The 23,280-nt window shown below is 43.4% G+C and overlaps 1 protein-coding gene across 2 annotated transcripts in view; it reads left to right on the top strand.

Moving 5' to 3' along the window:
* Ddb1 (damage specific DNA binding protein 1) overlaps positions 1–23,280 on the top strand; it is a 26,600-nt gene extending 3,320 nt beyond the window's left edge. The window contains exons 5-28 of one of the 2 annotated variants that reach the window (XM_059260696.1): positions 902–937; positions 1,837–1,951; positions 3,456–3,553; positions 4,678–4,836; positions 6,164–6,247; positions 6,905–7,021; positions 7,587–7,689; positions 10,851–10,926; positions 11,022–11,130; positions 13,156–13,334; positions 13,434–13,597; positions 13,674–13,781; positions 13,925–14,132; positions 14,987–15,082; positions 15,174–15,285; positions 16,448–16,571; positions 16,923–17,087; positions 17,624–17,718; positions 19,480–19,650; positions 20,043–20,152; positions 20,406–20,575; positions 20,681–20,783; positions 21,882–22,005; positions 22,530–23,280. In XM_059260696.1, the coding sequence (XP_059116679.1) occupies positions 902–937; positions 1,837–1,951; positions 3,456–3,553; positions 4,678–4,836; positions 6,164–6,247; positions 6,905–7,021; positions 7,587–7,689; positions 10,851–10,926; positions 11,022–11,130; positions 13,156–13,334; positions 13,434–13,597; positions 13,674–13,781; positions 13,925–14,132; positions 14,987–15,082; positions 15,174–15,285; positions 16,448–16,571; positions 16,923–17,087; positions 17,624–17,718; positions 19,480–19,650; positions 20,043–20,152; positions 20,406–20,575; positions 20,681–20,783; positions 21,882–22,005; positions 22,530–22,613 (2,910 nt within the window). In that variant the 3' untranslated portion in view covers positions 22,614–23,280. The remainder of the gene's footprint in view (positions 1–901; positions 938–1,836; positions 1,952–3,455; positions 3,554–4,677; positions 4,837–6,163; positions 6,248–6,904; positions 7,022–7,586; positions 7,690–10,850; positions 10,927–11,021; positions 11,131–13,155; positions 13,335–13,433; positions 13,598–13,673; positions 13,782–13,924; positions 14,133–14,986; positions 15,083–15,173; positions 15,286–16,447; positions 16,572–16,922; positions 17,088–17,623; positions 17,719–19,479; positions 19,651–20,042; positions 20,153–20,405; positions 20,576–20,680; positions 20,784–21,881; positions 22,006–22,529) is intronic. The other variant, XM_059260701.1, reaches the window with a different exon arrangement.

The following is a 23,280-nucleotide window of genomic DNA, read 5'->3' as shown; positions in this document are numbered from 1 at the left end:
CTTGCTGGCTCTTGACTTCTATTTTAGTCAGTGCCTAAAATTTTAGCAGAGCTGATCCTGGGCAGCTGTTCTCGGGTTCAGATTTGTTTAGTGGGGGTGGGGCACAGAGATCCAGACTAACATGCCAACATCTTGGTAAAATCTTAGCCTTTAACAAAGGGCCAGGCTGTATGAGGTCAGGTTACTTGCCTATGGTCGAATAATGACGGAAGGAAATGATGGTCCACTTCTATGTAGAATGGTAGAGTATGTGCGCCTGAGAACACTCATATAGATAGCCCTGCAGAGTAATGGAGATGTGGTATGTGATGTTTTCTTATGTTTTTTGGTATCACCATAAATGCTATAGTCCTGAGACTGATTAACATAAGGTTGAATAAAGCTGAAATTAGTTGAAGATAGTTTTATTTATCTTATTAGCTATCAGAACTGAAATTAAAAAAAAACTTTGAATTTCTTTTCTTTTTTCAGTTTTGTAAATGTCAAGTCATTAAAACAGTGGTGTTGACTACATGGGGCTGGCTCTGGCTCTTGTCTATTCCCAGGCCAGGGACGCTAATAGTGAATGCTCTTCACTTCTCTCTGTGTGTCTCAGAGGCTCAAATCCATCCTCACTTGAACTTTTTGTGAAGATGGGTCTTTCCCTACTTGTTGATGGAAAAGTTTTTATCAACCAAAAATGACTGGTTTATGCCAACAGTTGAAGTTGATGAATATTAGGCAACTTCTGTGTGAAAGGTGCTCTAGCTAAGCACTTCATGGGCTGTCACAGTGGCTGAGATGTGCTCCTTGTCTTGAAACACGTGATTAAATTCCTTCCATGGTTTCTTAGACTTTGGTCTGAGCTTGATTGAAGCCATCTTCTGTTGGCTGAATGTCGTTTTCTCCCCCTGCTCTTTAGCCTCTTAAAGGTGACTTTGGCAGCCCCAAGACTGATGTGAGTCATGATTCCAAAAAAGGAGGGGAAGAGTCACGATTCAGAAAAAGGAGAGGAAGATGGAGTTGACAGTGGCGGGACTGAAGCATTTTTGACTACCTTTAAGGGAGCAATAAGTTCTATTGTCTCTGCGGTCACCTCTTCAGAATACTCTTGAGAATTGTGTCGAACAGGGTCTGGGTAGATGGCTCAGTGGTTAAAGAGCTTGCTGTGTGAGCATGAAGACCAGAGTTCTTATCCCCAGAATCCATAGAAAGGACTGGTGGATGTGGCAACCTGCCTGTAATTACAGCCTTAGAAGGCAGAGACAGGGGATCCCCAGAAGCAAGCTGGCTGGCAAGACTAGCTACATAGGCACGCTCTAGGTTTGATTGAGAGACCCTGCCTCAATGAATAAGGTGAAAGAGCAATTGATATTTTCCAGCATCAGCCTTGGACCTCCACATTCACTTGCACACCATGTGTATGTGCATCTACATACACACACATAAACAATGGGGAAAAGGAATTACCAAAACAATTCTTTTTAATCACTTAAATTTAGCTTCAATGTCTTTCCCTCTTTAGTTATTTGGTAAATTCCTTGAGAGCAAGTGAAGAGCTTACAATACAATCCCAGTGTGTATCTCTCAGCTGTGTGTTACAGTGTGGCAGATTGAGTTTTCCATTTAAACTTTGCTGGTTGCTTGAATTATTAGCAACAGCACATCTTAGACCCTGCAATCTACTCAGAAATTAATTACAGGCTCAGCAGGTGACTGTCACTATCCTGACAGATAAGGACAGGAAGGTTGGTGTGACAGGATTATCAAATCCTGGGTGGTGGTGGCTTGTCCCTTACAGGACCCATACAGTCTGGGTCTCCTTAACAACTAACCATTCCACCCTTTCCACCCAAGGATCCTCAGGGGCGGCATGTGAAAACCTATGAGGTGTCTCTTCGAGAGAAGGAGTTCAACAAGGGCCCTTGGAAACAGGAGAATGTAGAAGCTGAAGCTTCAATGGTGATTGCAGGTTGGTAGATTTGGGGGAAGTTGTGTCCCCTATGTCTGATCTGGTTCCCTCCCTCCCAGTCCTCCATTTCAGTGCACAGTGTTGAGCTAAATGTTTTTTTTCTTTTCCTTTTTTTTCCCTTTTCCTTTTTTTGGTATTTCAAGACAGGGTTTGTATAGCCTTGGCTGTCCTGGAACTCACTCTGTAGATCAGACTGGCCTTGAACTCAGAAATCTGCCTTGCCTCTGCCTCCCGAGTGCTGGGATCAAAGGCATGTGCAGCCACGCCTGGCCCATATCTGAATTTCTATTTATTTATTTATATATATTTTTTTATTTTTTAAATTTATTATATATACAATTTTCTGTCTACATGTATCCCTGCATACCTGAAGAGGGAACCAGATCTCATTATAGATGGTTGTGAGCCACCATGTGGTTGCTGGGAATTGAACTACAGACCTTTGGAAGAGCTACTGGTGCTCTTAACCTCTGAGCCATCTCTCCAGCCCCCATTTCTGACTTTTAAGATTGTATTTTTGTTCCTCCCCCAAAAGTATAACTTTGCTTTTGGGTGTAGGCATTGATTGTAAAACATTGAGATGGATTCGCTGAGTGTCATGGCATTGTGTCTCATTGTTACCCTTGGTAACTGAAGGGAACCAATGGAGTTTATCTAAGCTGACTTCTCTCACAGATGAGGAAATAGGCCAGAGGGACTAGCCCAGGCCTGCACGTAAGTGGTAAAGCCTGGGCTAGGATCCAGGCCTGTCACTTCATCTTACACTCTTCCCTCTTACGTTGTCCATCTCACCCAACAGGAAAGTTTTTAAAATCCTAAAAGACTATGAACTCTTCTTAAAGGTGATCTCGGTGGAAGGAGTGTGTAGAATCAAGCTAAGGAACAGGAGTAGAGACAAGGAAGTAAAATCCTTTTGTTAGAAAAGATCAGAAGTGTAGGAGAGAAGCTGAGCAGGGGTGGAGATGCATATGAAAGACATTGAGAATATTCCCTACCCTTCTGAACTGCAGAGCACCAAGAAATTTTAAAAAAATTGCCAAGTGCCTGTAGATTCAGTAGACTGAGGCTTGGGAATCATCTAGGAGTTTAAAACCAGTATGGGTAGTGTGGTAAGATTCCCATCTTAAAACAACAAAAAAATGAGTTTCAGGACTAGGGATGTAGTTGAGTGTGGAATATCCACTTAGTAAGACAACAAAAAAATGAGTTTCAGGACTAGGGATGTAGTTGAGTGTGGAATATCCACTTAGCATGAGGACACCCTGGGTTTGATGTCTAGCACCACTGAACAGTCAGGTAACAATAGACCCCACCAAGGTTAGAGAATGACAAATCTAAGATTTCTAAGATAAGACTCTCAGGAGCCTTCATGTATGGTAGTATTTCTTAGGTTTTGTTGTCCTTTAAAATGATGATTGTCTTGATAGCTGAACCAGTGCCTTTGCTGCCTCTCTTGGCAGATCCAAAATCTGAGCCTTTTAATGGTGCTGATTTTCTTCTGCAGTCCCCGAGCCTTTTGGAGGTGCCATCATCATTGGACAAGAATCAATCACCTATCATAATGGTGATAAATACCTGGCAATTGCTCCTCCTATCATCAAGGTGAGCAAGTGTTTTACCTTTTTCTTCCTAGTATCTTTATTTCCCTTGTTTTTGACTGGGCTCCTCCTCCCTTTCTCTCCATCTGTCAGGAAGAGATTCATACATGTCTATCACACTGGTCAGTATGTACATAGCATACTGGTTACTCTTGGGAAATGTAGAGTAAGTAGCCTGGTTTTGCGTAGCTTGCTTGCTAACTAGGAGAAATACTGCTTACTCTTTTGAAACATTACAACATTAAGAAGGGAAAGTTTGAGGTTTAGAATGTACTCAGCAGTAGAGTGCATACCTAGTATGTAAGAGGCTTTGGGTTTAGTCCCCAGCCATCAAGGAAAAGAAAAGAATTTTAGCAAATTCTATTGAATGTGGTGTTTTTAGGCTCAATACATTGATAAATTATATAGACTTTAAAAAATGAGTCATAGTGGGGCCTGAAGAAATGGAACAGTGATTTAAGAGTACTGGCTGCTCTTCTAGAAGACTCAGATTTCATTCCCAGCATGCACATGGCAGTTCACAATTCTTCTGGCTTCCATGGGACATGGCACATGTATGGTATGCAGACATAACATGTATTCTGGCAAAATACCCATACACCTAAAATTATTCATAAAAATTATAGGCTTCACTACTCTAAGCCATGAAAGTTAGACCATAAAAGCTTAATCTTATTTTCTTTTTGAGTATAAGTAATCTATGGCAGCATTTGTAGTGCAGTGAGTACATGTAACTGCTTATTCTTGTATTTCCACATATGTATGTGTGGGTTTTTGTTTTTATTTTTCTTTTCTGTGGTGGGGGGTTGAACCCAGAGCCTCCCACTTTACATATCCTAGCTGAAAGCTCTAATGCTGAGCTACTTGTTTCAGGTCTATATGTTTGTTTTCCACAGAATATAGTAGTAAAAATTAAAGTATATTGATTGACCTCTTTAGAAAATTATCTTCAAAGTATAAAGGCTGCCTACTTACTGTCTTACATGTCTTATAATCTGACTGATTTCTTTGGTGATAAAGTGGCTGAGTTTGGATAAGGCAGTGGCCAAGTAGGGTTTGGAAGGCATTACTAAAGGCTTCTGGTTTGGAAGATCCCAAATGTAATGGCTGTTCCCTCCTGGTTGGCAGCAAAGCACTATTGTGTGCCACAACCGGGTGGATCCTAATGGCTCACGATACCTTCTGGGAGATATGGAAGGACGGCTCTTCATGCTGCTTTTAGAAAAGGAGGAGCAGATGGATGGCACTGTCACCCTCAAGGATCTCCGTGTGGAACTCCTTGGAGAGGTATGACTTGTCCCTGCCCTGTCTTAGTCACCCCAGATGTGTGGTCCTGCAGTTCTACTTCGGTAATTACTGTGCACAACACCTAGTAAGGGGTCATCAGTTCTACTGTGGAAATTGGGTTTTGTTTTGTTTCTGTTTTTGTTTATTTTTGGTTTGAGGGTTTCTCTGTAGCCTTGACTTATCTCCGAATTCACTCTGTAGACCAGACTGGCCTCGAACTCATAGAGATCCGTCTGCTTCTGCCCCTCGGATGCTAGGATTAAAGCCATGTGCCACCATGCCTGGCTTTTTTTTTTGTTTTTTTTAGGGGTGGGTGGTGGGGAGGAGTTGGTTTTTGAATGAGTTAAATAAATTAGCTATGGGAAAATTTCACATGCACCTGGATGGATATCTGAAGTGTAAAAAAAAGGTGAAATGACTGGATGTATTATACACCTGTGGTTCTAGCTCTTAGGCTAAGGCAGGATAATGGCAAGTTTAAGGCTATCCTGGACTACATAGCCTGTCAGTCGTGTGTGTGTGTGTGTGTGTGTGTGTGTGTGTGTGTGTGTGTGTGTGTCTGTCTGTCTGTCTGTGTGTCCCCTGCCCTGCCCCTGTTAAAAATTAAAAACAAAACAAAACCAAAACCCAAAACTGAAGACCTAGGCCCTCAGCATATATGTTACAATTGTGTAACTTGGTCTTCTTGTGAGACTCCTAACAGTGAGAGCAGTGAGAGTCAGAGCTGTCTCTGACCCTGTTGCCTCCTTTTGAGACCCATTTCTCCTACCAGATTGCCTAATCCAGCATTAATGGAAGAGGAGGCGCCTAGCCTCACTGAAACTTGATATACCTGTACCATGACTGGCTGATATCCATGGGAGGCCCCCCTGTATCTGAAGAGAAACAGGAGGAGTGGATGGGGGCAGAGAACTGGAAGGAGAGGAGGGGGCACTTTGGTTGGGATGTGTATCATTGTACCTTGTTCATATTCAGCCTCTCTCCAGCCCTCTTCTGGCAAAGCTTAATACTTACGCAGTGAGTGACTTTGAGAGGTTTCCAATTATTTTGTGTGGACAAGAAGTGTTGGGTTTAAAGTTATTGCTTGGAACTAGCACCTGCAAAATAAGTTGTAGCTTTTTCTGGGTGGAATGGTGTGAGAAGTGGATAGTCACAAAGTTCAGGAATGTAGAGACATGTGATTAAGGTATTCTGGGGATCCGAAGAATTGTTTACTGAATTATGGCTTGTTGGGGTGGTCTCTTAGGAGTCACTTGGTTAGATAGGACAATGCTGGTGACCCTAAAGGGTTAATTCTAATTTCTCTGATCTACTGACTTCCTTCTAGACCTCTATTGCAGAGTGCCTAACATACCTCGATAATGGTGTTGTATTTGTTGGATCTCGCCTGGGTGACTCCCAGCTTGTAAAGGTGAGAAAACGTCATCTTCCTAGTTTTCACGGTACTCTTCATTAAATTCATGTTGTCTCTCAGCACTTTCTTGTCTGTCCGCATCTCTGCTATCTACCTCTGCCTGATTAATTTAACTTCTTACCTGTGTCTTAATGGTTCTTTAGTAAACATGTCTGGCAGAGTGAAGGTCCCTCCATTCAGTGATAAACAGGACGTACCTTCACCCTGAAGTGCATTATGGTCTAATGTAATAGATTATTCCCTTCTATTATATACAAATGTTGGACATTTCCCCCTAGGAAAATGCTTTTAAATATTTTGATTTAATTGATTTGTTTGTTTTTTTGAGACAATGTTTTTCTGTGTAGCCCTGGCTGGCCTGGAAGTCACTATGTAGACCAGGCTGGCTTTGAGCTCGGGCCTGGGATTAAAGGAATATACCACCATGCCTAGCCTAAACATTAAAAATATTTACTGCTGATCTGATGCTTGTGTATGAGACTCCAGGTTCGAATTTGCTCCCTGGTTAGTGGGGATGGCTTCGTTTAGCAGCAGCCCCTGCCTATAAGTATCTTTTGGAGTACAAAGGACAGATTTAGCAGGATTGAGAGTGTCTTTTGGATAATGTGGGCCTATTAGGGATGTTCTAGGACTAACATTTTTTTTTTCTCTTAGCTCAACGTTGACAGCAATGAACAAGGCTCTTACGTAGTAGCCATGGAAACCTTTACCAATTTAGGACCCATCGTGGATATGTGTGTTGTGGACCTGGAGAGGCAGGGACAGGGTCAGGTAAGGGAGTCCTTTGGAAATAGATGCTTGGTTGCCTGTTCAGTGTCCTTGCTTTTTTATCTAGAATGAGGGGTATGCACTGACAATAATATTAAGAGCCTGTTTACTAATCCTGATGATGTGAGGGTACCTGCCATTATTGTGTGCCTATCTTGGTGTGACAGACACTGTCTATTCATTACCTGTAATTTCATGAGCACCTTGTTAAATGTATTCTTGGTTATCCCAGAAGTGGGATGAACTTAAGACTGAGAAAATTGGTCTCAGTCTTTGCCCAAGGTCACCTTGTAAGTAGCAAGTTATTATGTCTGACTCCAGCTCTTTATAGTAAACCAGGTTCCAGGATCTAAGCAAACTTGCTAGGAGCAGTGATAGGAAGTTTTTGCTTTTTGAACTAGGATATCTTGTCTGCTTGGTAAATTTGAGGGGCTCTGGAGATCAACCTCTGCTAAGTCTGTAGTCTCAAATCTGGTTCCACAATAAGGGTTGTGGGATTTAGGGCTGGCATGGTATAACTGCCCAAGTCTCTTGAGGGGTTCTTGAGAAACCTTTTCTCTACTTGCAGCTGGTCACTTGCTCTGGAGCTTTCAAGGAAGGTTCCTTGCGGATCATCCGGAACGGAATTGGAATCCATGAGCATGCCAGCATTGACTTACCAGGCATCAAAGGTAGCCTCTGGTGAACAAAGGACACAGCTCTTACTTGAGTGACTTTGGCCTTTGGCTTCATTACATGTTGTGAAGGCATTTTGGTGAGAGCTAGAAGAAAACATCAAATGAGGAGTAAGAAAAATCATAGTGGCAGATCATGCATAGAAGTGCATGTTTAAAGTACAAACTTTAAAACAGTAGTCAAAATTGGGTACTAGTATAATGAAATGTGGAAGCAGGCACTAACTGTAAGGGAACTGATGGAAAAAGGAGTGAGACTTCTTAAGTATAAACAAGTAATGCACACCTTTGATTCCAGCACTCGAGAGGCAGAAGTAGGAGATCTCTTGAGTTCTAGGTCAGCCTGGTCCACAAGGAGAGTTCTAGGACAGCCAGGCCTATGTAGAGAAACCCCATCTTAATGGGGGAGGGGGCAGCATAACTTAAAGCCATGACAGAAATGACACCAGACAGCTGTCTCATCAGCAAGTGTGAATGAGCTAACCTTACCTGTTATGAAGGAAAAATAATCACACTAAATCATACAGCAGAACCAGTTCAGAGTCGTGTTCAAGAGGCACAGCTTCAAAAAAGCAAGTCAGACTCTAAACAGAGTTATGTGGATTTAGAAAGAAAGTGAACATTTAACTACAAAACTAAAGAATCAACTGAGATACTATAGACAATTCAAATGTGCTAAGGAAGCAGGTTATAAGAACATACTGAAACAGCTTTCATGTGAGCTCAGTTAATTAGAAGTAGAATTGACAAAAAGAGACAATTCACACACAAAAAATACCCCTCCAAAAAGCAAAAACACTCCAAACTCAAGGAATAATACTTTAAATAAGAAGATTGTGAAGCCTATTACAAGGAGAACTTTACCACTAAAGGATTAAAAAGTAGATTGTGTGATTGTGCAAAGGGCTGAGGGTATGGCTCAGTGGATAAAGCACTTGTCCTGCTTGTGTGGGGACTGGGGTTCAGATTCCTGGACCCATATAAAAGGTGTGACAGGAGGCAGAATCGGGATCCCCAGGGCAAATTAGCTAGTTAGAATAGCTGGAATGGCCATTTCCAGGTTGAACAAGAGAGTGCTTTAATAAATTAGATTGAGAAAGACACCCAGTGTTAACTTCAGTCCTCCAAAGGCACATATATGTACATGCACTCTTATTGATTACATACACACATGCTTAAAAAAGAGTGACCTAGCCTGATATGGTAGCACACGCCTTTAATCCCAGCACTTGAGAGGCAGAGGCAGGTGGATCTCTTGAGTTCAAGACCAGTCTGGTTTATACAGAGAAACCCTGTCTCGAAAAACAAACAAGAAAAGACCAAATGAAAAAGATACGCCAAGTTTATAAATACAAATCATAAAAATGTTCTTTAAGTTTCCTTTAATGCCTTTCAATAAAGATACCTATAGCTTTTTTTCCTTTGTTGACCTAAGTTAGTCCACATAGAAAAAGAAAGAATAGTGAGGAAAATCTTTGAAAAGACCAGTGAGAAGAGGCTAATGCTCCCACACATTAAAACATGTTTCTAAGCCTCAATTGAAAGTGGAATTGGTAGTTGGGGGTGGATGCAACACAGTAGTAGAGCACTTGCTAGCATGGATGAGGCCCTAGTTTTGACCCCTGGTATTGCAAAAGGCACACTTATGGTGCACCTGCTGCTTGGAGGCTTTTACAGGGTTGCTTGACCTTGGGTTATCAGAGCCAACCTGAGCAACATATCAGAACCATTGAAATTAAAATGGTTGGGTTGGTGCATGGATCGGCAGAGTCTATTGGGATTCAAAAGTCTAGAAACAGACGTAGTTCCACATGAAAATGTGTTGTCAGTGGTGGCATTCCAGTTCAGTGTGACATCTATGAGACTTCAATGGATAGGACTGAGATGACTACAGGCATATGAGAAAGATAAGTTTGTGCCTGTTATATAAAAAACTAGCAAAAGACGTTTATGAATTTCTTTATAATTTTGGAGTGGGGAAGATTATTTTTTTGAAATATTGGAGATTGAACCGTGGTTGTATATCTAGTTTTGAAAGATCCTGTTTCAAAAAATAGGTTGGAGAGTGATTGAGGAAGGCACCCAGTATAAACCTCCGGCCTCTTATGTACCCATGTATTTGCATCCCTGCAAATGCACACACATTCAACAAATACAGAAGCAAAATATTAATAAGTTCTGCTCCGTGGAACGTTAAAACTTGTTCAGAAGCAAAACAAAAGCATCGTTTGCTAAAGTCAGAATTGACAGTCTAGATAAAATAGTTGGAGTTCATCTAAGAAGTTTTGTCTCCCTAACTAAAAGATTTCTAGAAAAAAAAAACCATCAAATCCTTGTTCCTCAAATTGGCAAAAGACTGCTAACAGGTATAATAAAAGAAAAATATAAACCAAAAGTAAATGAGCTAGGTGTGGCATAAGGATATAGAGTGTGAGGTCAGCATGGGCTCCATAGTAAGACATTGTCCCTGGCATGCCCAGGCTCTTCCCAAAAGAAACAGCAGTAATCCTCTTTATCAGAAGTCTAAAACACATTGTTAGCTGGGCTGTAGGAAGTAAACATGCTCATGCACTCCTTATAGAGACTCATCACCAAGCCAGGTTCTCCATGACTTTCATATACATAAAGTGGGAGATGTGAGCTTACTCCTTATTGATACATCTGCCCAATTAAGTACTCTGGTACAGGAAATGAGACAGTCTTGATAGAACCGTAGTATGTATTATTAAATTAAAAAGCAAGGTATAGGACACCATATGATAAGCAGTTTCACATTTGTATTTGCTTGTAATACAGATCTTATTTCCCTAATAAAAACATGAATATGAACAGTAAGTCCTGCTGATTACTAATTTTGAGAATAGATGAGAAGAGGTGTAAGGTGAGATTTTGTATATACTTTTTTAAAAAGCTGCTGCCGGGGACTTAACTGGGGCTTCACATTCTAGGTAAATGCTCTATTATTGAGCTACAGTCCACAGCAAAACATCAGTTTTTAAAATACGACTTCTTCAGAGTCTATTTTAAAAGAAAGAACAGAATGGATTTCAACTCAGGACTATGTGACTCAAAGATTTTTGCCCCTCTCATTGCATAGGATGCCCCCTCTTGGATGCTGGTCCATGGTATACTTCTTTATGCTTTATTCCTTGTTCCAGGTTTATGGCCACTGCGGTCTGACCCCAGTCGGGAGACTGATGACACTTTGGTACTCTCTTTTGTGGGCCAGACAAGGTAAGGACAGGTCTGGTGCTGCTGTACTTACGGGATGAAGGTGTAAGGTTGGGAAGATGGCCCCAGACTGATCTGAGCCTTCCATTCTGCTGCAGAGTTCTCATGCTAAATGGAGAGGAAGTGGAAGAAACAGAACTGATGGGCTTTGTGGATGATCAGCAGACTTTCTTTTGTGGTAACGTGGCTCATCAGCAACTTATCCAGGTAAAGGGTTAGAGGGGATAAATGACCATGACTTTGATCTGACTTAGAATGCAGGAGTAGCTGCTACTAAATTTTAAATTTGTTTTTATGGCACTATAAATAATGTAGAAGTTCTGGGGGCAAGGGAAGCTGAAAATACCTGATTTCTTGTTATGCAGAGGTAACTGTTAAACTTTGAAGTAGATTCTTTTAGCTTTATTTTCCTCTCATCGGCACATGGATATCAATTCACATTTTCTTCTATACACTGGGATTATGATAAATATAATTTTGTTTGTTTTTAGCACTATGTCTTTTGAGACACTGTTTTCTACCTTAATTTTAACACTGGCAAAAATAATTGTTTTTTGTTTGAGACAAGGTCTCTCTCTACATAGCCCTAGCTGTCCTGGAACTCAGTATGTAGATCAGTCTGGCCTTGAACTCATAGATAATCCACCTGCCTCTACCTCTCAAGTGCTGGGATTAAAGGCATGTGCCACCATGCCCAGCCCTATACAATAATATTTGGGGAAAAAGAAGGGAAACAGCAAAACACAATGAAGGACAAAAAAAATTTAGTCATATGTTAACCACCCATATTACTATTGGCAGGCATTCGCATGTATTAGTTATGCAAAGCTCTTGCTGGACTATGCTTGTCATCAGTCTTCACAATGGGGCAAATGACCATCAGTCTCTGTTTTCCATGAGAATTTGGTTTCTGAGCACCTTGCCAACACCCATCCATCTTTTCAGTTTGGGGTGACCTGATACCTTTCCAATTTTTATACTCTCCTTCTCATTGCCATCCTCAGGGGTCTTCCCAATGGTAGGCAGGATATTTGAATGCCTTAGTATTAAACAGCTATTCCATCTTTACCTACTGGTCTTCCTTTAGCCAGCTGGCAGTAGTAGATTGCCGAAAATCCAGAGGGCAAGCTCTGTTGGTTTATGGGCCAGGTGTGGGAGGAACCCAGATAATGAGTGCTTGCTTTGTCAGTATTATCTGAATATTTGTGTGAAGATACACTGGCTCACCTATCATTAAAGACCTTTCATTTCTAGTCATGGTGGGTAAGATGAATTAATAGTCATAGTGTCATCCTGCTTTTTGGTAGAGTTGTAAAATAAATACATGCTTCATTTTAGGGAGTAGGGTTTAGCTCAGTGGTAGAGTGTGTGCTTAGTATCCATGAGACCCAAGCACCAAAACAAATTATAGTATAGCTTTGCAGCTATTGCTAAGGAACTTTAAATAATTTTAGTAACTTGTGCTCAGTAGAGAACATGGATATATTAGAGATCTGATCTTAAGGTTAAGAAAAACTGAGCCTGGTGGTCCCTGGGCCTAAGCCCATTGATAACTTTCTGAGTGTTGCACTTGTCATTGCCTCAGCAAGCTTCTGTTATAAAATAGGCAGACATACACACACAGTCTCCCCCATACACAGGTATATAAGCATTAAGTAGTTTAGGTCAGTTTCCTTCAGTTAAACTATGGAGAGACTTTGGGGGAAAGTACACGCAGTTGCCTTTCCAGGTCCTTAAGTCATATCCATGGATTCAACCAACTGGATTTAACAAAAAAAAAATTGTGAATTGTGTTTACTAAACACAACACATACACACACACACACACACACACATTGCAGTGTGTGGGGGTTAATGGTGTCATTATTCCCTAAGCAATGTTTATCCAGCATTTACATTGTTTTAGGTCTTGTAAAGTAATCTAGAAGTCTGGGCACATAGACATAGTTCAGTGGTAGAACATTTAATGCCCTAGGTTTAATCCTCAGGTCCAGAACAAGTAATCTAGAGATGATTTATAGGGTATGTAAAGATATGCATAGGTTATGTGCAAATACTATACCATTATATGAGGGATTTGGGCATTTGCAGATTTTGGTACCCTTGAGGGTCCTGAAACCAGTGGCTTGACTGTATGGCCGAAGAACTGTAATTTATTAGTCTTTTAACTAGGGGGCAGCACTGACCCCTTTTTGCAAATGGCTTGGAGATACATACCTGTTCTTTATCTAGATCACTTCAGCATCTGTGAGGTTGGTCTCTCAAGAGCCTAAAGCTTTGGTCAGTGAGTGGAAAGAGCCTCAGGGCAAGAACATCAGCGTGGCCTCATGCAACAGCAGCCAGGTGGTTGTTGCTGTGGGAAGGGCACTATACTACCTTCAGATCCATCCACAGGAGCTCCGGCAAATCAGGTGCGTGTGTGTCTTTATATCTGCTTAGTATCCTTTCTGCTCTGTGGAGCTTTGGTCCCTGGAATCCTTCCTCTGCCATATTCATTCTTCTTTGTTTAGCCACACAGAGATGGAACATGAAGTGGCTTGCTTGGATATTACCCCATTAGGGGACAGCAATGGGCTGTCCCCACTTTGTGCCATTGGCCTCTGGACAGACATCTCAGCACGTATCTTGAAGCTCCCATCCTTTGAACTACTGCACAAGGAGATGCTAGGTGGAGGTATGTGCTATTGGTGTCTTGGGTTAGGATCCCAGTCAGGATATGGAGCAAGAATTCAAAGTCCCTCTTTCCACAGAGATCATTCCTCGATCTATTCTGATGACCACCTTTGAGAGTAGCCACTACCTTCTCTGTGCCTTGGGAGATGGGGCTCTTTTCTACTTTGGGCTCAACATCGAGACAGGTGAGAAAAAACGCTTGAGTGAGGGCTCTTTCAGAAATAGGGAGTGTGGGTGGCATACTGTTGTTAGCCTGGGAATGTGACTTTGAGCCTTAACCAGGCAGCTGTTGTCCTGCTTTCTGCCCTCCTCATGCCTTTTTCTGCAGGCTTGCTGAGTGACCGTAAGAAGGTGACTTTGGGCACCCAGCCCACAGTGTTGAGGACGTTCCGTTCTCTTTCTACCACCAATGTCTTTGCTTGCTCTGACCGGCCCACTGTCATCTATAGCAGCAACCACAAGTTGGTCTTCTCCAATGTCAACCTCAAGGAGGTGAACTATATGTGTCCCCTCAACTCAGATGGCTATCCCGACAGGTGAGCCTGTTTTCTTAAGCAGGAGGCATTGACTGAGGGCACTGTGGTGCTTCTCCCACTCTCAGCCTCCCCACCCCAGCCTAGGTTTTCCCTAGTGTCAAAGTCAATAAATAGCTGTGATGGGAAATGTGGGGTGGGGATTTTTATTAGAAACATCTGCAAACTTTTTCAAGGCTGTAAGTATATGAGTGCGGTAGTATAATTCTGAAAGAACAGCACAGGGATTTTTGAGTCCTCAGATTCTGAGGTGATTAGGCTTTATAATCTATATATTCCAAGAATTTTTCAGGTGATTCACATGATTAGTTAAGTTTTAGACAGGGTCTTTTTCGGGGGAGAACATGGAGAATCACAAGGTTTCACTCTGTAACCCTGACTGGCAGGGAACTCATAGAGATCCACCTGCCTCTGCCATCTAAACGCTAGAATTAAAGGTGTGTACCACCACACCCGGCATTTTAATTTAGAACTATTTTAATTTAGAATTAGATTTAGTGATCATTAAGTACTCCCCTAGTTCCACTCAGCAGCCATGGGGGAAGGTGCTTGATAGAAATAAATTGCAAAAAACACTGAGGGGCTGGGCCAGCCAGTGAGCCCTTGGTAAGTGAGATTCACTCTCCTACCTAGAGTTGTGATTCTCAACCTTGGCTGTACTTTAGCCAAAGCTGTTAGGTCTACTCAGACCAGTTATGTAAGATTATCTCATTGGTGGACCAGGCATCAGAATTAGGTCTTCCCAAGTGAATTGGCATGAGTCATCATTAAAACTGCTTTGGAGCAAGCTGGTGTAATTCTGTCTTGGGAGAATCCTTCCTTGTGAAGTCACTCTAAACTGCAACCCTTCTTTCCAGTCTGGCATTGGCCAATAACAGCACCCTTACCATTGGCACCATCGACGAGATCCAGAAACTCCACATTCGTACAGTTCCCCTCTACGAATCTCCCAGGTGAGTGTAGACCAGGGAAGAGGCAGAGGGGCTGGTAGATAGTGTCTCCGACTTTTCTGAGTGGCACTGTTGTGCCATACTTGTTTTGCAGGAAGATTTGCTATCAGGAAGTGTCTCAGTGCTTTGGGGTCCTTTCCAGCCGCATTGAAGTCCAAGACACTAGTGGAGGCACAACTGCTCTGAGGCCCAGTGCCAGCACCCAGGTGAGGGCAGCGGGCAAAAGAAGGATGGCAGCAGGAATGGGCAAACTTTCTGTGAAGGATGAGATAGGAAATAATCCGCCTTTGCAGGATGTGTGGACTCTGACCCCACTACCTACCTTTTCCATTATAGCCTCAAAGACTGTGCTTAGCTGGGTTGAAGTAACACTTTACGTAGAGAGATGGGTATGTAACTCAGTGGTAGAATACTTGACTCCATTGTACAGGCACTGCCTTCAATGCCCAGCACCACATACGCAGAAACAGCCCTCCTTCCAAACTTGACAGCTGTTACTTGGTAAGCTTACAAACTGAGCAGTTCTTTGTTTTATCAGTTGGAATGCTCTGCAATGTGTGTAGTTTAGGGTAGAGTAGTAGTAACAGACAATAGTATGGTAATGAAACCCAGTAGAATTGGTTTTGAGGTTGATTATGTGACCTAAGTTGGACAAAGCTAACCTTGAGGATTTGGTGGGTTTTTTTTTTTTTTTTTTTTTTTTGGGACTGTGAAATAAGGGTTATAAGGTAACCTTAAGAGGTACATAATTAAGAAAAGAGGTACATAATTTCATGGAGATAGTGGTGGATTAGTTTTCTTCCATGTGTTCTCCCTTCTTGCTCTACACATCTGATAGGATTACCTCCCTTAATCTAGAGTACAAATATCTTCTCTCCATTTTTATGTATGAGAGTTTTCGTGAACACAGGTGTGTGTATCATGTATGTGCCTGGTGCCTGAGGAGGCCAGAAGAACATGTCAGATCCCCGGAACTGAAGTTGTAGAGCCACTGTGTGGGTGCTGGGTCCTCTGTAAGAGCAGCAAGTACCCTTAGCTGCTGAGTCATCTCTCCAGCCTCTTCACTCCGTTTTTATTTGAAGTGACTTTTCTTGTTGATGATGGAGTTCATCTTTTTTTGTTTTGCATGATTGACTTGCAACATTGCTACTGAATTGTCTTCCATGATCCTTCAGTCTGGGGCCAACATGTCATTTGCATGTACGATCTGGCTCTTTACCTTCAGGTTCCAGCGTACTCTCTGAAACACTCTGTTCATCAGGCTCTGCTGCTCTGCCAGCATCAGCCTTCTTGTTCATACTCCGCCTTGTGCACCTCCAGCCCCTGTTCTGCTTTAAGAGGGATGGCATGCCTTTTCTCTGTCGGCAGGCCCTGTCCAGCAGCGTCAGCTCCAGCAAGCTATTCTCTAGCAGTACTGCTCCTCACGAGACCTCGTTCGGAGAAGAGGTGGAGGTGCACAACCTCCTCATCATTGACCAGCACACTTTTGAAGGTGCAGACAAGCTTTTCTGTCCTTTTCACCTACATCCTGTCTGTAAACTAGCCTATTCTGGGATCTAGAATGTTTCTGGATCCTGACAGGGTAGTAGACTCTCCTCAGAGGAAAAGCAAGATTGGGGGTGGGGTAGAGAAAATACCACTGCCACCTATCAGTTGCAGTAAATCTGGAGCATTGGGCATCCTGTCATTGGCACAGACTAGTGGGAATGGACAGTCTGAAGAAGCAGGGCCAGCAAGTGGCTCATGTTCTTATACTACCTAAGTCATAGCCTCATAGGTGCATGTGATTGTGAGGGGGAATGGAGGTAAGTGTCACCAATCAGTCACCTCTCTCTTCTCCTAGTGCTTCATGCCCATCAGTTTCTACAAAACGAGTATGCCCTCAGCCTGGTCTCCTGCAAATTGGGCAAAGACCCCAACACATACTTTATTGTGGGAACAGCCATGGTATATCCTGAAGAGGCGGAGCCTAAGCAGGGTCGTATTGTGGTCTTCCAGTATTCAGATGGTGAGTGGGCAGTGTCCCGATTATGAGGGATATGAAATCCTGGGAAGGCAGGTAGCTCTTAAGATCTCAGTGCCTAGACAGAATTATTTGGAGTGGGAGGTGGATCTTGGTACCCACTGGAGTCACTCCTATTGTCCTGGGACTGTGCTTCATGTCAGTATATGCTGACTCTGTTAGTTTTTCTTCCTTCCTCCCTCCCTCCCTCCCTTCCTCCCTTCCTTCCTTCCTCCCGTCCTTCGTTTTTTTTGTTTTGTTTTGTTTTCTTCAAGACAAGGTTTCTCTGTATAGCTTTGGAGCCTGTCCTGGAACTTGTTCTGTCAATCAGGCTGGCCTCAAACTCAGACCCGCCTGCCTCTGCCTCTTGAGAGTGCTGGGATTAGAGCCGTGCACCACCACCACCTGACCTCTATTGGTTTTTCAATTGAGATAGGTTGCAGGCAGTTTTAAGCCAGAGGGGCAACCAGGAAATGTTCTTAACTAGGTAAAATGTGGGCTTATAAAAGAGACTGAAGAGTATCTCTCCTCCTGTCCCCCAGGAAAACTGCAGACCGTGGCTGAAAAGGAAGTGAAAGGGGCTGTGTATTCTATGGTGGAGTTTAATGGGAAGCTGCTTGCCAGCATCAATAGCACGGTGAGGTCTTATACTTCAGGTTGCACACTTTTGTCCCTCCCTTAATGCTGTTAGGAGTTGCATGTGTGTTTTAGGGATAACAGAGGGGTGGGACTCTGAGCTGGAAATAGGGGTTGATCTGGGCTTTGGATGGACTTGGTTATGGGAACTCCCATGGTTTGGTTTGGTTTTAGATTTGACTTTTTGAGACAGTCTCTCTATGTAACTCAGGCTGTTCTGGAACTCAACTATGTAGTTCAGGCTGGCTTTGAGCTCACAGAGATCTGCCTACCTTCTCTGGAGTGCTTAGATTAAAAGCATGCTCCACTATGCTGGATCTAGGACTCCCCATGCTTTTTTATTATATCCTGAGTGCTATGGAGATTAAGCAAAAGGTAAGGGCTGTGGCCTCTGTAGTGAGTTGTACCATATTAAAAGAATGTTTCATTTAAACAGAATGAACTAACCCATATTATTCTCAGTATCTTTAAATACTAGTATATAATTAGGGAAAATGTGTAGCTTGGCGGTACTGTTGGAAGGACCTTTTCTGTGAATTATAACATCACCAAGGATTATAGCCCTGTTGTGGGGGTGGAGTGAGAGTTAGATGACTGAAAGTGTGTTAGGGGATGTGAACTTCAGCACTGGGAACACAGCTGAAGACTGCTGTGGGGACAGCGTGGAAGGTGGTCGTTGTTCACTGCTAATGAATAAGAAAGGAGGAGGGAATGTGGTTAGTGACCCTGCTGATGGCATTTGCTAGTCATTGCATTTCTTCCTAAAGATTCTTCAGAGTGCAAAATTGGGGGGGCTAGGACTCTGAAAAACACTTAAGAGATCATGGCTTAATACATTGTGCCAAGAAGTTTATAGATGTGCAGAAGCTGTGGTGAGATTATCTGGACCCTGAAGGATCTGGGGAGGCCTGTCAGCTCAGATAAGTTAATCTTGCGGAGCCCTGGGCCATGCTGAATACTGGTTGTGAAGCACCTTCGTTCTTTGGGGAAGAGGTTGAAATTAAAGGGTTGCTAAGGAAAAGAGAAATAGTAAAACAAATAATAAAAAACAAAAACTCCTGGGGCAGCCAGAAGTGACCATAGAATCTAGGTCTTCAGATTCCTCTATCACTGGCATTTTTTGTTGGGTTTTCCCATTGTTTGTTCTGCTCATTGGGTTCATACAAAATTCAGGAATGAACAAGTTTGAGAAAGGTTCAGATAGGTAATATTTTTCCTTTCTGATGAGGAAATTGTATAGATGGATTTTCTCTTTTTAGGGATAATTCTGCAGCTTAGTTACTAGACTTTACCCACAAAAAGACAGGATGTTTACAGTGTTACATTTACATGATTGTCTCCTTTACTTAGACTCCTTTTATGTTAAAAAAAAAGACAAACATTTCTAATTTTTTTTTAAAGATTTATTTATTATGTATACAGTGTTCCGTCTGCACATATCCCTGCAAGCCAGAAGAGGGCACCAGATCTTATTACAGATGGTTGTGAGCCACCATGTGGTTGCTGGGAATTGAACTCAGGACCTTTGGAAGAGCAAGCAGTGCTCTTAACCTCTGAGCCACCTCTCCAGCCCCTATTTTTAATTTTTTATACTCACTTTATTTTCCTATTTCAGCAGTATACATACTGAAATAACTGTTCACTCTAATACCATGTAGACTGATTTCTAACCTACCCTTCTCTGTAGGGAGTGGAGGATTGAGTGGGGAACAGTCATTCCCCAAAGGCTGTGCTCTCAGGCTTACACCTCGTGCCTTTCCAGGTGCGGCTCTATGAGTGGACCACAGAGAAGGAGCTTCGCACTGAGTGTAATCACTACAACAACATCATGGCCCTCTACCTGAAGACCAAGGGTGACTTCATCCTGGTGGGCGACCTCATGCGCTCAGTGCTGCTGCTTGCCTACAAGCCCATGGAAGGAAACTTTGAAGAGGTAGCACAGGACTTGGGCTCAGAATTCTTGCATACAATATGACTCCTTGCCAGTGGCAAAGGATAGTCAAATCCAGTGGTGATAGGCCTTTCTCAGCCACATTTTATGTCCATTAAGTTTTTTCAAAATCCCCTCCCCTACCTTGTCGATCTTGAAATCAAATAGGCTTCATTTCTGGGAAATTATAACCAGTGACCTGTGTTGGCCAGTTTTAGGGTGTGGTGGGGAGGGAAAGGGGTAGGACTGAGAGGTAATCTCTAAAGGTGGCCATTATTATACACAGGGCTGCTCCTTCTGCGGATAGGGCCTTGGCTTCTGACCAGAAGCTTGATGAATCTCAGAACAGTTCCATGTACACTGCATTTATTTTCAGATTTCTTGTTTATTTTCAGATTGCCCGAGACTTTAATCCCAACTGGATGAGTGCAGTGGAAATCTTGGATGATGACAATTTCCTGGGAGCTGAAAATGCCTTTAACTTGTTTGTGTGTCAGAAGGACAGGTGCGTGGCCTTTGCAGGAACATGGCTAGGGCTGGGCCTCTGGGTCTGTGGAGCTGAGCATGTTGGGTGCTGTATGGGGTTCAAGTGTGGCCCTTGATGGGTAGAACTTCCTTTCTAAGACTCAGAGGCTTTGTAGACTACCCTCCAGATGTTCTTCCCGGGATATTCAGCACTAGTATCTTGTCAAACATGGCCCTGCATTGAGGCCTCCTTAGGGAGCTGGGCTCAGAAAGTGACATCTCATGTCTTTCAGTGCTGCCACCACTGATGAGGAGCGGCAGCACCTGCAGGAGGTTGGTCTCTTCCACCTGGGCGAGTTTGTCAACGTGTTCTGCCATGGCTCCCTAGTTATGCAGAATCTGGGCGAGACTTCCACCCCTACACAGGGCTCGGTGCTCTTTGGCACAGTCAACGGCATGATAGGTAAGATCACTCCTATTTAAGGGCACACTCAGCTGCAGCGAGCTTGTCCGTGGTTTGTCTAGGCTCTAGAGTGCTCTATAGCTCACTGCCCCTTTTTTTCTTCAGGGCTGGTGACCTCACTGTCAGAGAGCTGGTATAATCTCCTGTTGGACATGCAAAACCGACTCAATAAGGTCATCAAAAGTGTGGGCAAGATTGAACACTCCTTATATCCTTCCTGCCCAGAGTCCTTGTCTTCTGGGAAGCATATTCCAGCACATGGAGAAATCTGTATTTGTCACAAGCTGTTTCTGGAAATGTTTTACTAGGTTTTTGTACAGAACAGGGTTGTTTTTGTTTTTAACTTTATGTGTCATAAGGAGGGCGGGAGTCAGCCTCAAGTATCGTTCCTCAGGAGGTGTCCACCATGGTTTTTGGGACATTATCTTTTACTGGACTCTGGAGCTCACTGTGTAGGCTAGACTAGTTAGCCAGTGAGCCCCAGTGGTCCTCCTGTCCCTGGTTGTTCCCCATGCTTAGCTTTTTACATGGGTGCTAGGAGCCAAACTGAGGTCCTCATGCTTGTGCAGCAAGCACCTTACTAACTCAACTGTTTCCTCAGCCTTTCTTTGCAATTTTTGTGTAGAATTTTCAGGCACACACAGTAGTAAAGAGGTAGTGGTGTAGTGAATCCCCACAGTGAATCGCACCAAGCTGTTGGTCCATCTTGGAATGTCCAGTTACATTGAATTCCTCTACCAGGCCTACCTTAAAGAGAGCTCAGGTCATGTAGGAGCATATCCTTTGAGGGATCAAAAGAACAGGGGAGAGTGAAGAAGCTGAAACTCTAGAAACTAAAGGATCAGCCATCCAGGGACACTAGAATTCCTTCCTGTGCGGAAGCAGTTCAGGTCCTCCCAAGCAAGACATGAAAGAGCTCCTGCTTATGTGACTGGCTCAGGGAAGGTCTGGGTGTTTTGCTCACATACAAGACTTTGGGTAGCCTGCTGTCTCCCTAAGCATTAGTTTTCAGGGGTCTTAAGGCTAGACTTGATGGGTGATATGGATATCAAATTCACCTGTTTTTGAGACCATCCATATTTGTCTGGCTTTGCCATAACTTTTTAAAGGTAACCCTAACTGAGAACCATTGGATTAAGCAATAATTTTACATTTCTTTCAATTCCAAAACTGTCCAAAAGTAGTATGAGTTGTAGTAAAAACAGATTGTTTCCCATTCCACTTCTGATTCTCTTGCTCAGAGGTGGGGATGAGTGAGATCAGGGATGTTTGCAGATAAACTACATTCTTTAACTCACCTGTCCACCTGGAGATCTTTTCACACTGAGCGGAAGACAGAACCAGCCACAGGCTTCATTGATGGTGACCTGATTGAAAGTTTCCTAGATATCAGCCGCCCCAAGATGCAGGAGGTTGTGGCAAACCTTCAGGTGAGCTGTACTGTGTTCATGCTAGGCCTTGTAAACAGGTGTTATTCCTGGAGACTTGATGACTCCAGGTTTTTCTCCTAGAATTCATGGGGCTGGTGGCATTTTGTGGCCCTCCATAATGCTCACCACCTAAAGAGGAATCTAAGGAAAATGTATAGTTGAGGCTTATGAGTGGATAGCTGTGTATTGGGAACTCTTCTGAGTTAGCCCCTCCACTTTAGCAAGAGGCCTGGGCTCTCTGGCAAGACCAGAAGGTAGAAGGTGGAGTTAAGTTCCTACAGGAAGTAAGCTTTACCAGTTCTGGAGTTCAGGAGGGCTCACCAGGGAGGGTGCTCCTAGGAGGGAATATTGAGTAGTGGAAGACTCAGAACCAACTTGACTGACGAGATCCCTAAGGGCTAGGGCCAGGTTTTTGGTGAAACTTTTTTCCTTGTTGGAGCAGTGGTGGCCAGTGGGCATCTCGCAGCCTGCTGAGATGACAGTACCTTCTTGTCTACATGGCCCTTCTCTCTGTTTCGTTCCAGTATGATGATGGCAGTGGTATGAAGCGGGAAGCAACTGCAGACGACCTCATCAAAGTTGTGGAGGAGCTCACTCGGATCCATTAGCCAAGGACAGGGGCTCTTTTCCTGACCCTGCCTCCCTCAAGGCACTGCCCGCCTGTCCTCCCCTCCCTTACCCACCCTTGTTTTCTTGGCATGGGAGGCCTTTCCCTAAGCCTCCTGACCCTAGAGCCACAGCTGACCTGTGTGGAAACAGGGCTTTTTATAACTAAAACCAGTTCACTAGAGACCTAGGGATGGGCTAAAAGTGGAATATTTTCTCCCTGGATTTTTACCAGCCATCACCTTGGACCACCAAGCCTTGAGTGGTGTTGCCAGTTGGCTCCTTCTAGGGAGGCCTTTTGCCGCTCTTTGGCCAAGAAGCAGCTCTGTGCACGTATGTGTGTGATACCCACACTCATGCTTTGTCCTCTACTGTCTTATGTAGGTTGTGGGTCTGGGGAGGTTGAGGTAGGGGGAAGAGGGTAGAGAGGGTTCCATTGTCTTGAAGTGAGAGCTTCCTTTTGCTTTCTTCTCTTGCCTCTGAGAACATCAGCCTGAAGGCCTATCAGGCCATGGGCTGCCTGAGTGGAAACCTGGGATGGTGGATAATTCCCAAGCCACAGCCCTTTTGTCTCGGGGAACTCCCTTCTTCACAGAGAAGGAGGTAGGGGGCTGTGAATTGGTTGTTAGTTTCTGAATTTTACCAAATAAAGTAGAATCTAAGAAAAAA

The sequence above is a fragment of the Peromyscus eremicus genome, chromosome 1, assembly GCF_949786415.1.
Source record: "Peromyscus eremicus chromosome 1, PerEre_H2_v1, whole genome shotgun sequence".
Taxonomy (NCBI): domain Eukaryota; kingdom Metazoa; phylum Chordata; class Mammalia; order Rodentia; family Cricetidae; genus Peromyscus; species Peromyscus eremicus.
This window is presented reverse-complemented; position numbering and strand designations above follow the sequence as displayed.